The sequence below is a fragment of the Ipomoea triloba genome, chromosome 1, assembly GCF_003576645.1.
Source record: "Ipomoea triloba cultivar NCNSP0323 chromosome 1, ASM357664v1".
NCBI lineage: Eukaryota > Viridiplantae > Streptophyta > Magnoliopsida > Solanales > Convolvulaceae > Ipomoea > Ipomoea triloba.
Window position 1 is genome coordinate 29,437,170 of NC_044916.1, and position 16,377 is coordinate 29,453,546.

At 33.9% G+C, this 16,377-nt stretch overlaps 1 protein-coding gene and 1 long non-coding RNA gene across 3 annotated transcripts; both read right to left on the bottom strand.

Annotated features, from left to right (window-relative positions):
* Window positions 1–492: 492 nt before the first annotated feature.
* On the bottom strand, window positions 493–2,078 carry LOC116029841. Its single transcript, XR_004100340.1, has 2 exons — window positions 1,169–2,078; window positions 493–1,080 (listed from the first exon to the last, which is right to left on the bottom strand). It is a non-coding gene; the product is annotated as an uncharacterized LOC116029841 (long non-coding RNA).
* A 5,404-nt stretch (window positions 2,079–7,482) lies between these two features.
* On the bottom strand, window positions 7,483–12,843 carry LOC116029790 (serine/threonine-protein kinase Nek6-like). Of its 2 annotated transcripts, XM_031271837.1 has the most exons (14): window positions 12,557–12,843; window positions 12,341–12,486; window positions 11,179–11,245; window positions 10,626–10,691; window positions 10,470–10,516; window positions 10,164–10,209; window positions 9,983–10,063; window positions 9,855–9,897; window positions 9,707–9,756; window positions 9,416–9,497; window positions 9,286–9,335; window positions 9,106–9,179; window positions 8,945–8,996; window positions 7,483–8,854 (listed from the first exon to the last, which is right to left on the bottom strand). In XM_031271837.1, exons 2-14 carry the CDS (start codon window positions 12,463–12,465, stop codon window positions 7,769–7,771), a joined length of 1,869 nt encoding a protein of 622 aa, XP_031127697.1. In that variant the 5' UTR covers window positions 12,466–12,486; window positions 12,557–12,843; the 3' UTR covers window positions 7,483–7,768. The 2 variants fall into 2 exon arrangements, with proteins under 2 accessions (XP_031127697.1, XP_031127694.1); XM_031271834.1 differs by having other exon boundaries at window positions 12,341–12,843.
* Window positions 12,844–16,377: the final 3,534 nt, after the last annotated feature.

Genomic DNA, 16,377 nt, shown 5'->3' on the forward strand with positions numbered 1-16,377 from the left:
AATTATAATAGAGAACTTGCAAGAATTACTCGTAAAATGTCATTACATAGCAAAATTGCATATATAATTAATAATTTAAGCCTTATATATATAGTAAAACTGTAATAAACAATTTGTAGAAAATAATATTACTAAGCCCATATACCATAAGACTAATATTTTACTGATCCGACCTGTATCACATATTGAAACCCATAAGACGATCTCACAAGAAAATTTGCCTTTATTATATACTAGTAATATAATTTGTGTCGTGTTGAGTGCCACAAGATTTATTTATTATAATTTAATTAGGACATGATTTTATTTAATTTTATAATAAAATGTAACTGTTACAATATAGTATTGGCCAATGTCTTCACGGGAAATTGAACCTATGGCCACAGCTATGCCGCTTGACCATCGTTATTGTAAGAATATTAATAACTATAATTATAATTGTAATGAGAATTGAAGCATTATGAATTCATATTGGTGGAGCGGAGGGGGATCAAAGGATCAAATAGAGGAATTCATTGGAATGCGTGGAAATACATGTGCTTACTTAAGAAATGGGGAAGTCTTGGATTCAGGAACTTGTGAGTATTTAATCTGACTTTACTTTGCAAACAACCTTGGAGTCTAATTCAGAAGTCAAATTCCCTAGTCTCAAGAATTTACAACGCAATTAGGTATTTTCCTGACTCTTCTTTTCTTTAAGCAAACAAAGGTGCAAACCCCTCCTTTATTTGGAGCTGTTTGATTGAAACTCAAGACATCATCCGCAAGCCTTCTAGATGGAGGGTGGGTAATGGAAATCAAGTGTGTATTTGGGATAATAATTGGCTCCCAGACAAATTTAACTCAAAGGTTGTATCATACCCTTCCCCACCGACGAAACAACTGATCTAATAAACTCATACAAAATTAGTTGGGACGAAGAAATAAGTAGGTATATATATGTTTGCCAAAGAGCTTGTGGTCTAGTGGCACCCGGTGTCCCGATTTACACTTCCACATAGATGATGATGAGAGTTGCACTTCAGTACTTTGAGAAAGTAGATTCTGACATTGCAAAGTCCCGAATAAACTTCAAAGAAACTTCAAATTAAATTGTTAGTTGAGACATCAACTTGTCACACGAGAAAACTTCATATTGTCCATGAGATTAGTACTGTTAAATGCTTACCACGTGTTATGTTAAAACATTTCATTAGAATTTCCAGCTGATCTGAGCATAACAAAATCAAAGTAAGCCAAGTTTAAACTAGAAACCATTCTTTAATTTATTAATTCTCATCAGCCTTTTATTTATAACAAGACAACCCTTTCGCGTTTGAATGCCTATACTACATCAAGCATTTCATTTAGAATTGTATTGCTCTTCTGTTTTTTCAACACTTCAAGTCAAATTTTCAATCTTATCGGACTTCTTAATTTTATAAACCAACTTTCATCAAACTCACAAGTATCCAAATTAAACTCTCAAAGAGAATAAAAGATTATATTCAAAAGCATTGCAAGTTGAAGGAATTAAATAACAAAACACTCCGTATGGTAGTTTATTATTCATGTACTGGTAATGTATACAGATAAAAAAGAATCAAGTAATACATCCATACTCCCCAGATCAGAGGCCAGAACCAAAAACACAACCGTAGAGTAACTCAGAAGAATGAATACATACAGCTAATCAGTGCCTCAGAAAAGCAATTGAAGAGACGAGAAGAGAGGCAGCAATCAAGGCACCGGAAACCGGTATGGTAATCGCCGATCCGGCATCCGGTGCAGGTGCTGGAGAAGATCCGATCCCCTGAGCAGCAGCGGCAGCAGAAAAGATGGCGAGAACAGCTACAATTAGAAATGCCTTCATGATGCCAGCTTGAGCCATTGCTTCAATTCACGAATTCAATCGGAAAGTATACACTACGAATCGCTAGAGTAGAATGAGATCGAATGCGAACTGATGAGATTGTTTTAGAGTTTGAATGATCTGATATCACCGGAGAAGAGTTGTAGTTATATATAAGGGGTTTGGGAAGAGGAGGGGATGATTGACAGCTGTTGACAGAGCGTAGCGTAGCATATTGATTGAATTATTGTTAGGGAGGGGCGGGTGATGAACTGGTAACCTACCGAGACAGATCAGAAAAGCACCAACCCAAAATGGTATTGCTAACGCCGCCGTAACAATGGAATGTCGGTTGGACCTCGTTGTCAGATACGTTGCACTTCCATTCATGTACTTTTTTTTTTCTTTTTTTTTTTGCAATTTATACTGATTTTTATATTTTTGTTAACATTGTAAATAACTAAATAATTTCTAATTTTAACAAGATAAAATGTATGGATTAATACTCTACTGTAAAATCTAATACTAAATCATGAATAAAATATTTATTATTTATATGAAAAAAATATAATACTTTTGAAGAAAAATTTATTTTATAATACTTATACATTTTGATTTAAAAGTATTACATTTGTCTTTATAAAGAACAAACACTTGACAACATTAGTTATAATAAGAATTCTAATACTTTTAATGAAAAAGTAGTACGTTTACATCAAAATGTAAAAGTATTACATTTGTCTATTACGCTTTCTTTACATATCAGTATATTGCATTTTAAACCAACATGGTTGGCATGGCATGGTGGTTTAGCACCTCGTCCAGGTGAATGGAGCAAACCATGGCCAGTCCCCTACCACTTAGTGTGCTGACTGTTGGGACGGAAGATTAGTCTTCTGGCTGGTGTGAGAAAAACCCAAAAAAAGTATATTGCATTTTATTTTTCTAACTTTTTCCTTGTAATTGTTGTTTTTTGTGGTGATATATGTTCCATTCTATTTTTATTCAAATTTTCATTTTAATGTCGAATTATTATTATTATTGTTTTGTATTATTAACTAATTTATAATTGCAAAGTTGTTATTAATTAATAATAAAAACAAAAAATAGTTAAATAGTTAAAATAAGTTGTAAAATTAACTAAAAATAATTTAATAATAATTCAATAAATAAAATAATATACATGCATGCATCCTTAAGAGATCTTATATGTTATAACTAATATCAAATAATTTTTTACAAACCGTTAATATTACATGTTAGTCAAAATAGCTAATTACTTCAATGATGTATTTTTTTGGTAATAAAAGAAAATTTCATTCTTCGTCATCCTTCCTCATGCAATCCCAGATAATACAAGGAGGAATATAATAGACCTCCTATTTCCTTAGTATCCTCTATGTGGCTGCCAATTGGAGAAATAACATAAGGAGCATTTATATCCTGTAGAACCTTGAACACATCAAACTCCATCTCGATTTTGTCATACATAGCCCAATTTTTACGATAGTTTATTTTATGAATATTTAAATTATTTTCTAAATAAGCATGTAATAATGTGTATTTTTTTTGCAAAAGTATTTAATATCATTATAGGAACATTTTTTTCAAAAGAAAAAAAACACCAAAATTTTGATTTTGTGACTATCGATTTAAAATGATAATAGAGTTATAGAGGTATTAGCAAGTTTTTTTTTTCTCTCTAAATTTAATTTTCAATGTTTACAATACTAGTCCTTTATTTTCCTTCGGGTCCATGCACAATGAAAAAAATGGTTCACCAATTTATATAATTATAAGCTTGACTCAAAAGGAGATTAGGAGAACAATAATTTGTAGTTTTGCACCTTCAATATAATAAAATATGAATAGTTTATTATGTAGCAGTAACTTGACGTACACAGCGCAGCCAAAAGAATCATATCATCATCATCATCAACTGATCAATCCAGTAACTGATCAGAGGAACGAAGCTAGCTAGCTAGCTTTTCAGTGCCTCAGAAAAGCGGCGACAGAGAAGATAAAAGAGGCTACAAACAACGCACTGGAGACCGGTATGGTAACCGCCGCTCCGGCGACAGGTCCAGGCGCTGGTGCTGGAGGACATCCGATTCCGAGCTCCTGAGCCGCGTCGACGGCGGAAAACACAGCGATAACAGCTACCACGACAACCAGAAAGGCTTTCATGATGCCAAATTGAGCCGACATTGCTTCAATTCGCGTTTTCAATCAGAGAGTATTGCGAATCGCGCTGTGAGTATAGTGAGAATGTGAAGGGATGAAATTGCAGCGATGAGATTTCGTCGGAGAAGGGTTCCTCTATTTATACATACCGGGTTTGGGTATTTGGGCGTATTGATTGCGAATGATTTTTGGGATTAACCGTTACTCAACGTGACAGAGGAGCACCAAATTAGACATTAGAGCGTGAAAAACTGACGGTGTTTGTAACGGCGCCGTAACGAGCGGGACACTTCGCTATCAGGTGTGTTGCACTTCTTTTCTCGTGCCTTGTTCTATCTCTCTTTTTGCCTGAAATAGCTATTGAGTAGTAATTTAATTTATTACCATATATGCTCATTTTTATATATTTTTAGCATTTAATTAGTTTCTATTTTATAATTTGTTTTACCATTTATGCATACTTATTATTGTAGTCATAAATTTCATCCATTTTTAGAAGATCAAGAATAATTCATCTTTAAAAAATAATAAATACAGATTATTGGATAACAAAATATGAAATTCATTCAACATTTAAATTAGTTGATAATTATTTTATGATTTCTAGGTTAAAAATATATAAACTTTTAAAAATTGTGCAAGTTAGATAATCATACTCGATGGCCCATATTAGTTAGATGAATTACATACATATTTGTTATCTCATCAATGAAGAATATACAATATTTCTTTTTTATCTACTTATAATCTACACTAGAGTGTCGTCCTTGATCATGGCTAGAGTTGATCATCAAAATGAACACCTAGAGTTGGAGTTTACATGAAAATAGAGAGAATTAAGCATAAGATAGAAAACTGAAAAATGTCTTCTAATTAAAAATCTCAAAATACATACATTTTCTATCAATATTGATCATTTTTTAGTTGATCATCAAAATGAACACTTTCTATTGATGACTTCATTTTTCAGTGGTAACCAAACGTTGAAAAATTCTATTGAGTTTCATTTTTCATTGTACGCATAATTATCATTTATACTTGTTACATGTTTTTGAAAAATGAAATATAATATAACTTTGAAATCAATTGTAATTTTAAAAATTATTAAGCAATTAAAGTGAGTAACGCATTACCAGACCAATATTTATGGGTCCAAGCTACATTATCATAGTGTAACATGATGAGATGTTATTATTAGTGCCCAGATCATTATTTTCTCAACCTCAAAAACATTGTCTAGTTGGAATATTAACACAATTTAATTCTCATCAATATTTTTAAAAAATTGTAATTCTAGAAAGAAATATTATTTAATGCATTTTTCAATATATTATTTGTATTTCAAATTATTCAAAATATTAAACTATTGCATTCTATAAGTAGTCCGATCTAGTGATCAAGATGACATAATTATCAAATATGAGAAGCTTTGAATTTAACCTTTACCCCGATAAAATATATAAATTGTATATATTAACTAATACTAAAATAAATGATAAATGAGAGGCTCAGTGGGAGGCATTGACTCTTTGTATTTCAGTAGGTTGAGAAAGTATGTATAGACAAACAGAATCAACAGTACTCAAATTATTTCTTTGGGTGACTGCACCCACTACATAAGAGTGTGTATTGAATAAACTTTACTTTGTGGTGCTAGCCAGAGCACAAGGAGATAATCCGTTGCAGTCCAATAAGAAATCTTGTAGTTACTAAATTAACAATGGACAACTTGATTGGGGTTGTCGGAGGTATAAAGAAACAAAAAAAAAAACAAAAACAAAAACAAAAAAAAAAAAACAAAAACAAAAAATTGACAATATAATTAAAATGAGAGGAATGAATAATCATTATAACATAAGTAGTGTAGTACAATAAAGTGATTCATCAGAACTCACTCATATATGATGTGTATAAACATACATATATGCATGTGATGAGTGATGACATCCTCAATAAAGCAAAGAAGGGTGCGCGTGTGTAGGATAATAAGCAAGAGGTAATAGCGTACAATGAATCATCATATAGCGATGGATCGGATCATAAACACAAAACAAGCAAAGCAAGCCATGCATCACACACTACATTTCCGATCCGAACTCACTGAAACCAAATAGCAAAGAAAGAAATTAGCAGCGAAGAACAGAATACAGTCCCCGAAGCCGGCAGCGCGAATCCGTCTCCCACGTCCATCGGCGGCGCCGGCGCCGTTGCCGTGGCCTTGTCTTCCGCGGCGGCGGCGGTCGCCCACAAATGCAGCATGGCCACGGCCATGACAAGGAAGATGCCGGCGCGTGTAGAAGCCATCACCTTTAATTTTTCTTTCTTTCTTAATGAATTGCGTTATTATATTGTGTTGTGTGTTTTCAATTGGATGTTTGTGAGGGTGAGGTGGATTTATATATAGTTTGAGAGTTGGGGACTTGGGGGGTTAAGGTAGGTGTGGACTGGATGGGCTATCTTGAACAAGTAGAGGATAGTAATGTATCTTTTGTGGCACGGCTTGTGGGGTGCACAATACAGATCACAGGTGGTAGGCCGTAACCCTCCCATCCCATGTACTTCCAATCAAAGGAACACTGATAGCAATCGCCCTACTCATTTCAACTATTCTCACGTTTCATCCCACTATTAACTATTAACTCATTCTCGCTAATTATACTAACTCAGCAACCCATTAGATGAGTGCTTACAAAGAACCCACCACATTAAAGTGTAATTCCCACACTATGACTATTATGACTTAATCTTGTGTCATTGTCTAAAATCTATCACCCAATCAAGAAACAACCACTATTATATTGTCACAAATTTAGATGCTAGCTTCTGAATTGTTATATTTTTAATGTGAAATTATACATTTTCCCTCCTAAAGTGTCATATTTTTAGTTCGAAATTATACGTTTTCTCTCTTAAAGTCTCAAGATATTGGGAATACTTGACAAACGGTTGGTAATTGACAGCGGATAGTTGATTTGATTTGGCTAATAGTATTAACTAGTTGTAAAAATGTGTTTGGTAAATTAACTGTTTATTATTAACTGATTACATGGAAAATGGACTATAAAGACATGACAAGTTTGACAACAACAAAAGATAAAAAAAAAATAAAAATAAAAATAAAAATGAATTAAAAAATAAAGACAAAGGGGAGCTACAACGTAAATTGATGTGGGATTGATCTCACATCGAATGTTTAAGAAAAGGGGCACTAAACTCCCTCTATAAAAAGAGTATCAGTCAAAATTTTAGTCGATCAATCATTTACCAAACATTCCGATCTATTAATTTTAACTAGTGATTTTGTCAAAAGTACTAAATGTGGCCATAAAAACTCTCAACGGACTTGGCAAAAAATGGTATACAATATAGAATTAATGTTTAGGGTGAATGAGTTTTAGAAACTTAAATTTATCAAGTAAGATAGGGTAGACATCAGATAAGAAGTATGATAATCACAGTGGCAATCATGATGCAAACCAAACAAAGCTCAATAGTCAATATCATCAACCCTCTTACAGTCACTTAGTTCATCCTGATTTACATGGCACATAATCCTTCCAATCTCAACAACAAAAACATTTTTTTTTAAAGAGAGAAAAAAAAATAATAAAGATCCTAGCTGTCCCATGAATCCAATCCTTCAGAGTGCTCAAATAAAACTCTCCAGAAACAAATTATATGTCAAACCATGTAAACAACAAGAAAAGCTCTAATTTTTACAAAAGTCCTGCATTGGGGTAAAACACAATTCAATTATGACCCTTTTGGCAACTTTTGTGAGCTCATGAGGGTTTTTGTCAACCAGATTGCAGTTTCCCTGGACGAGACTGCTTCTTCTCCAAATGGTCTAAGCACACCAGAGAGCTCATCGAGCTTTTCCTGTTTAATTAGCTGAGCGCAGAGCTCAAGAAGAGACTCTAAAGCATCGGCTCTTTGTTTCGTGGGGTTTCCCCACTCGTCTTTGCCCTTGCTCAATGCAGTTAATTTACTTAGCAACAAAGCCTGATCAGCAGTCACTTGATTCCCGTCTTTCTCAGTCTTATTCGAGCACTTTAACAAATCAACTTCCAGTTGTGTTGTGACACTGGCGCTGCTTTTCACTGAAACGCAGTCAAGTGCAACTTCTCTACATTTGTCGATATTTTCTGGTTTGCCTGAATTGTATATTGGCTCTTTACCAGCTTCTGATCTTAAGGGTTGGGTAGTTGATGACGTGCTATCTTCATTGAAAGACCTAGCTTTATCAGAGAGACAACCCGCAGATTCTTTTTCTGCTTTCCCAGCACCATTTGGACTGCCCAACATCTCCAATTTTTCCGTTTTCCCACTTTCTCCGACTTCCTCAACAAATTGTTGCACATACTCACGAGAAGTTTCTTTCTGCTCTTCGGGGTTCGAGTTTGGCACGACTGAAGCAGAGGACTGTGGCTTGCTTAACCTTTCCTTCACCGAGAATAAGTCAATGTGGCCATTTTCGTTACTAGTTATCTCAATTGAGTCCCCAATGAAGGATTCATCGCTGTATTCGGAGAACTTTGGAGAACAGCTTGTTCGATCAACTCTCTTAGTCTCGAGTGTCGTTTCTATAGGGTCACTGCTCTTTCGTAAGCTGCTTGGTTGAACGTCTGGACTTTGATCGAGCGAAAAAACGGGTATACTATCTTTTAACTTTAGCTGTCTCCGTTTGCTGTCTTTGCCACTGCTAGAGCTGCTAGGAGAAGGCTTTCCCGATTTCTCCTTTGGAGTGTTTGGAGACTTCACGGGGAGAAACACGGAGGAGAGGTTCTGGCACCGAAGAAGGTAAGGTTGCAAATGCTGATGCCTCAACAATTCCGCTGCCTAATATTGAGTCGAGTAGAAATTAGAAGAAACGATAATCACAAACTTTATTATATACCTAATGACCGACCATAAGTATGTTGCACTTACTGTTGGTCTGTTTTCGGGACTCTTCCTTAGCATGGTTTTTATAATCTGTTTCCTGTAACGGTCGAATTCATAACACGTTAATTCATAATAGGATAGTTATTTCAATATTAGGAAACGAGTGACGGGCTGAACCCACTCTCGTGAGAGTAAAATCTACTTACAAGGTGGAGGAATATACAATAGGAAGTGGCGATAAAGTACCCCGGTTTATCTTATTGATGAGGGTAGACATGTCCTGTTCAATTTAATTGTCGTTAATTTCGATCTCCACATCTCAAGTAAAGATAAATATTTTCGTCTTAACACGACTAAATTGTTTAGAGCTTTTAAGTGGAACTTACGGGAGCTCTAAACGGTGGTTGATGTCCCGCAATCTCAAACATGCAGCAACCTACAATGAAGTCAAGATGTCATTCTGCAATTCGGGACACTATTAGATGAATAACAAAGGCTCGTTGTTCGTTTTCTCACCGAGTGACCATATATCAGATTTATAGCCATATGGCATTTCCGAAAGGAGCTCGGGGCATATGTAGTTCGGAGTACCAACGGCCTGTTTCCAGGTGAGAAAGCAATTAAAAGTCGGTAACAACAGCACAAATAGCTAATGCTTTTCTATAAGTTTTTAAGGCCTTGACACAGTTAAGAAACAGAGAGGACATACCGAAGGAGTAGTCTATTTGTCAGATCTAATTGAAACTATTAAAAATTTTAGGACCAAATTTGGAACTATAATTTCATATAGATAGAGATAATTCATACCGAGGAAGTGACCCCTTTTGCGTCCAGAAGTTTTGCAAATCCAAAATCACCTATGTTTATAATGTTTTTTAAAAACAAAAATTAAAATTGAATGCCGATGATAGGAAAGGAAATAAAGGCACGTCCAAGCAGTTGGATGTCTTCTTACCAAGACGGACATCATTTTCCTTTGTGATGAAAATGTTGGACATCTGCAATCAAACAAGTTCATATTACAATTTACAACTGATAAAAATTAAGAACTACTTCATTATAACGATCACAATTCTTTTATACCTTCAGATCTCTGTGAAGGACTCTATTGGAGTGCAGATAATCAACGGCTAATAATAGTTGAGTCAGCCATTTGCACAGTTTCTACAGCACCAAAAAAAATGAAAGATAAGCGCATGCTCTCTAGGTATTAATAGAGCTTGTACTCAAAAGCAACCATTTGTTAAAAATTGCAACTGGTTACCTCTTCGGGGAACAATGCTCGTTTGGATTTCTTTATTATCTCTGCCCTAAACCACCCAAAAAATAACCAAGTAAATATACTTATATAGGTCACAAACCTATAACTCATACATAATCTCTTTACAGTAAATTGTAAAAGACTCCTAAGTTGCCCATAGCTGACCGGCTCAAACCGAGAAGGCTAGGCTGGGTGTCGAACCTAAGACTTCACGATTATCAAGCCAACTATCTAACCAACTCGGTTGGAGTTGCCCCAAGACGCCTTGATTTAAGTATACTGTTGTCAACAATTACAGTAACTACTCACATATCTCCGCCTTGACAGTAGTCGGTAATGATGCATATATTGCTTCCCTGAAATACAATTCAAATAAAAGACTCGTAATTCAGATGCTGCTTCAGCAATACATATTAAACCTCAATTCCCCTCCAGTAACTACCAAAAAATGAAGTAACGTAATACCTTTTCCACCCAAGCATCTTTGTACTCTAAAATGTACGGGTGCTTAAGTTTTGCATTCAAATTCATCTGCAGCAAATAAATTCATAAATGTCTTTCGTTAGTAGGAATAGTTGGCATTCAATACTTGTACTGTCACATTCTGATAAACTCTTTAAGACATTAATTGAAGGAACTCTTCCCTCAATATACCACTCTTCAGAACCGGTAACAATATGAAATGGCGAGGAAAAATACATATTGAGAAAAGGAAATTATTACGTGCTGGGAAATTGTTATTGGTCAGAAGGTAAATGTCACAGACCCTATTTAGAAAGTATCGATCAACCAAGAATGCTGGGGTAAGCTAAGTGTGATTAAGTTAGTGAGAAGGTTAAAAGGAGAAAAAGTAGAAGAGGATAATGAGAACAGAAAAGGAGGACGTAAGGATCCAACCAGAACAAGTTTCAGAATATCTTTTCAATTTGAAGGGCAAAAAGGAGCTTTCAGAAATATAGATAGTGCACATAATGAGACAGTTTGCAATATCAGTAATTTGGAAAGTAGTTGGTTTGACCTCCTGATATGCTGCACGCTTGGTCATCTCATTCTGTTTTGCCAAAGGAATCTTCTTTAGAACATACCTATATATAATAACGAAAAACAGAAAAATGAAATCCATAAGAATGAATAACAAAGATTTTAATATTTTACAGTAAAATTTTTAGCAAAATCTTGAGAACATCCCATGGCAAGTCATCTAAAAGACTTGTGACTCGGTATTACTTCAAACTAAATAGCACTATATGATGAGAATAAGGAAGTGCATTCATCTATAGTTGTAAATGTTTCCTTGATAACAGCATCCTCAATATATTCAAAACCCGCCACATTATCCACATCCCCATTTCTAATAAGCAGTCCCAGATATATAGAACAACCCAAATATTTATTTTTTTTAAAAAATGCGGTTTCAGGATTTTTTTTATTATTATTATTTTTTTGGTGACAAACCCCGCTTTGTGACACTAGGCATCAAAGGGCCGTAAGGAGGTAAACAAGCCTAGGTTCCCCATAGTTGACTGGCTCAAAACAAGATGGCCAGTAGGCTGCTCCTGTTGAGAGTCAAATTTGTAACTTTCTGGTTACTAAGCCAATCGCCCAACCAACTTGGCTAAGGTTGCCCCCGTTTCAGGGTAATTTCAATTTGCAGACAACAGCACATGGTGAAAAAACAGAAGATGTGAGTAATTGCACACTCTTGAGGGAAAAAGTTGCAAAGCATCAGTTTTTATATTCTCTCTCCCTCTCTCTCTCTCTCTCTTTCTCTTTCTCAGCATAGGCAAAGGGTAAGTGTAGGTAACATGGCAGGATCAGAACACAGCATCAGTGAGAGAACAAATAAGGAATTTGACAGCCTGTCTACGTGCTTAATTTTGTTTGAATAGAAGAAAGGAAAAGAAAAAGGAACCAAATGTCAAATGTAGGAGCACAGCTAGAGGGCTTCCCATTACACAAATTATCCTCTTCAAATTGTTCATGCAAATACTTCATTTCCAGAAAATTCCAAGAAGCACTAAATCAGAAATAAACATGTAAATACAGGGATGAAAACCCTCTAAATCAAGCCAAAAATAATAAATCACAGTGTAGCACACACACACACACAAGCCCTAATTAATAACCAGTGTAAATGAAGCAACATGATGTGAAAGGTGAAAAAACAACAAGATTCTTACTTCCTTTTCTCAGCTCTATGAAAAAGAAGAAATGTTGTTCCATAAACCCCTTTGCCAATCTGCTCTACCACTTCATACTCTTCCATCTTCAACCTGGAATCCACACCCCCATTCTCCCCCTCCATGCTGCCCTTCAAAACCAACAACTGAACCACACAAATCTCACCCAAAGATTCAACCTTTAAGCCAATTAAGCCACACCCAGAACCCACTCACCTCTAATTGCACCCAAAATCAACCAAGAAAAGGCAACTCTCCCCTCAACAGCACCACAAATCAAGGAAAGATGTCTTCAAAGTTGGGTTGTATGATGTTATTGCAGCAATGATGGGGGTTTTGGAGGAGGCCCAGGAATTAAGGTGGTAGCATAAAAGCTTCATTCCATAATGATGTCAGGGAACACCAAGGCTGTACGCTAAACGTGTGTGAGATAAAAGCTTGGACTGCTCTACGGGGTTGGGGGATGGATGGGTAGTTGGTTGAAGTCAAGAATACGCTCAACAAAAGCAGCTAAGAATAATATTATATACCTGTCACCCATATTAAATTCTGCCAAAAAAAAAAAAAAAAGATTTTCTACCTCAGATCATGTCGAAATAACAGAAATCAGATAATATAATATAATTAAATGTATGTTTATAAATGTCACTCCGCATTCAATTCTACCCTAATTAACGTAATATTTGGGGTTGAATGGAACTAGTGCTCATAACTCTTAAGAACAAATGCAAAATTTTGATTGGTTGCAAAACATTTATACTCGTATGAGGTGCAAATCTCGCGCCCTATAGGCGCATTGATAAATTATTATTTTTTCTCTTCCCTCCCATAATCTATTTCACAATTACATTGGCAAAAACTCGTAAAAAATTATAACTATTGGAGATGCTCTTATAAAAATTGACATGGGCTCCGTTTGGTAAATGACTATTAGTTGATAGCTGTTAGTTGTTTGGGTTATAAGGTATGATTAGTTGAAAATATTAGCTAATTGTAGAAAGGTGTTTGGTAAATTAACTGTTAGCTGATAGCTGTTTGGTATAATTTATTTCTCAAAAAGCTAATTGAAAATGTTGTTTGAGTAGCCTTTTGAATTTTAGTATTTTAGAGTTACAAAAAGCTTATTAACCAAACACTCATATTGATTTGTTAACAAAGTCAAGTAACTAATAGTAGTTAAATAAGTCAAAATTAGCTGATATGCTAGTTATTTACCGAACAATGCCGTGATGTCCCTAATTTGACTGGTTAGCAGTTGATGGTGGAATAAGATGTGTACAAAGACATAAATGAAGAATTTCTTTTTTGGTTCTCATGTCGATTGTGGAAAATATACAAATTAGCAATAGTTGATCAAAGGTTAGCAGTAAATCATTCCTTCAATGGCGGCTTTGATTGTCAAAAGTTCTCACTATCTCATAAATGCCCTTTGACAGGAAAATGTCATCTACCCACTCAAATACATACATTTGCTTGCAGGTTTAATTTATATTATTTTATTGGTCCACATACTCACTTTCATAGAATTGAAAAATAATTATGTATACAAAAATATTAATATAATTATAATGACAAGTACATATCAAGAAATGGTCCATATAATCATTTTCAAAGAGAAAAGCATGCATATGAAAAACAACACATTCGAGAGTTTAAGCTATGTCATTTTCTAAGGAAAAAAATATATTGTTTCAAAAAAAAAAAAGGAAAAAAATATATAAATTAATTTGATAAAGACTTGAATATTTTATCACTAGAGTCTTTTTCGGGTTAGAAATATCACCCCTACTGCCAAATGTCTTGCGGTCCCAAAGTCGAAAATACATAAAATATTTATGCTAGAGCATTCCTAATAGGAGATTTTGGCTGGTTTTTGCATATTCTAATGCTTATGTGGAAGAGAGAGGGAGATGAGAGAGAAGAAAATAGAAATAGGAAGTTGTAGTACGACCTGATTGTTTTCTCTAAAAGTGGGTCCCACCAGAACAAACAAACAGTGTTGCTTATTCGCGTGAGCAACACTAAGACGCCCAGTTGGGCATGTGCACCATGCGCACTCGCTTACCAGGTCAAACTGATTTTTTTTTTTTAAAATTTGTGTTTGCTTTTCAAATTTTTTTTTTCATTTCCTCGCATATTTTCTTTTCTAATCATACTTGCAAAAACTTCTCAAAATTTTTCCCTTTCTTTGTATATTTTCTTTCCTAATCACACCTGCAAAAACTTTTCAAAACTATAACTATTGGAAATGCTCTTATCAAACTTTATCTTGAGTCTTGTACCATCTTTAATTTTACATCAAAATTTATTCTTAAATTTTATAAAGTTTATCATCTATTTTTTTTTTAAACTTAACTAGGCTCCATAATTTTTTTTAGATATACTCACATAACATCCCTTGTTCTTATAGAGTTATAGTTACGTTATTTCGATTAAAAAATAAGAATTCAAAAAGATTGAATATCGTACAACATTTTAAAAAATTTTGAAGACTTTGAGGTTGGCATAGGACTATTATATAATTTTTAAAAAAATAATAGTGTAACTGTGTAGATGAAATCATCATTTTTTATGAGCTTGAAATTTAGCAAAACAATGAATTAAAAGTTCGCAAGATGTTTGATGCAATTTACAAGATCAAGGGGTGTATATGTGCGAGGCCAAGAAACCTCAGGGGGTCAAAATGAAATTATCACAGTATCTATTTGGACACAATTTAATTGTGCAGAAATAAATAAATAAATAAATAAAATATCGAAAACGACCGATATTTCGTGTACGCATTACTAGCTCAATCTGCACACGGCACCTTCGCCATTATATTAATTTCCTCAGCGTTCAAATTTTCTTGGATTTTATTATGATTTAAAAAATAATAATATTACATCTACTCTTTTCTTTTTTACTTAATTTGTTCATATGCTAACCTGACCTCCTTTGATAAAACCCAAACAAAAAGTAAACCACTGCTAATATTTAATTTATTTCTAAAAAATAAAATTAATATATGTGACGAGAATTTTATTTTTGCTGCATAAATATTATTTTATTAAAAAGGGAAGGAAAAGAAAAGAAAATTATTCCTTTCAAAAAAAAAAAGGAGAAAAGAAAATTATTATGGTGTAATATGGTAATGAGTAGTTGTCGGTGGAATGGATAAATGGGCGTTGACACTTGACAAATGACAAGAAACGAAATTTCCTAAAATATATAAGTTGAAGATTTTATGAGGTTGTAAATTGAGATGGCGTACCCACGCTTGCCCCACCATTGCTAATACTAACACAACAGGATAATATTCAAATCTTCATTTTTTATTTTATTAATGGTAGGATGTGCAGTGCGTGCCGTCGTGGTATCAATTCGGTTTCAATCTTAATCTATTATTGCTTTTTCGATGTTGCATTATTTTAAGCCCGCAGTATATATGAATTAAATCAAGAATTATTCTGTTCATGTATTATTTTTAGAATATTATACTTACGTGGCATTTTAAGTATGTGGACAGATTTAATTGCAATTTGTGTACATCAAAGTCAAGTAATTTAATTGGAATGTTTTTAAATTAATAAAATTTGAATTATTGTATATATAGTGTGTGTGAGAGATTCATTCATATATATTATCAATTTAATTGTTGTGTTTTCATGGTAACACCATCAATTAATTATCCCAACAAACATATTCCCTGTAATTATTTTCAGTGTAGCATAAATCGTTGTATTATATTGTATATATACATTAGATTGTTAATTCTATTTATGCATAGTAGAAGAATATATAAGTGACTAATTTTTTTTTTCTAAGAATGTCTAAAAGAACCAAATGCTTGAAACAACTTCATTCATAAGCAATTTAATTATTATATTTTCATAGTAATACCATTAATTAATTTTTCCAACAAATATATTCCTTGTAATTATTTTTTCACAAATTTAATTGATGAAAAAGTTGAAACAATCTGTAAAAAGAAAATATTTAAAACTCCAAGACATTTTATTCTTAAACACCCCCCCCCCCCCCCCCCAAAAAAAAAA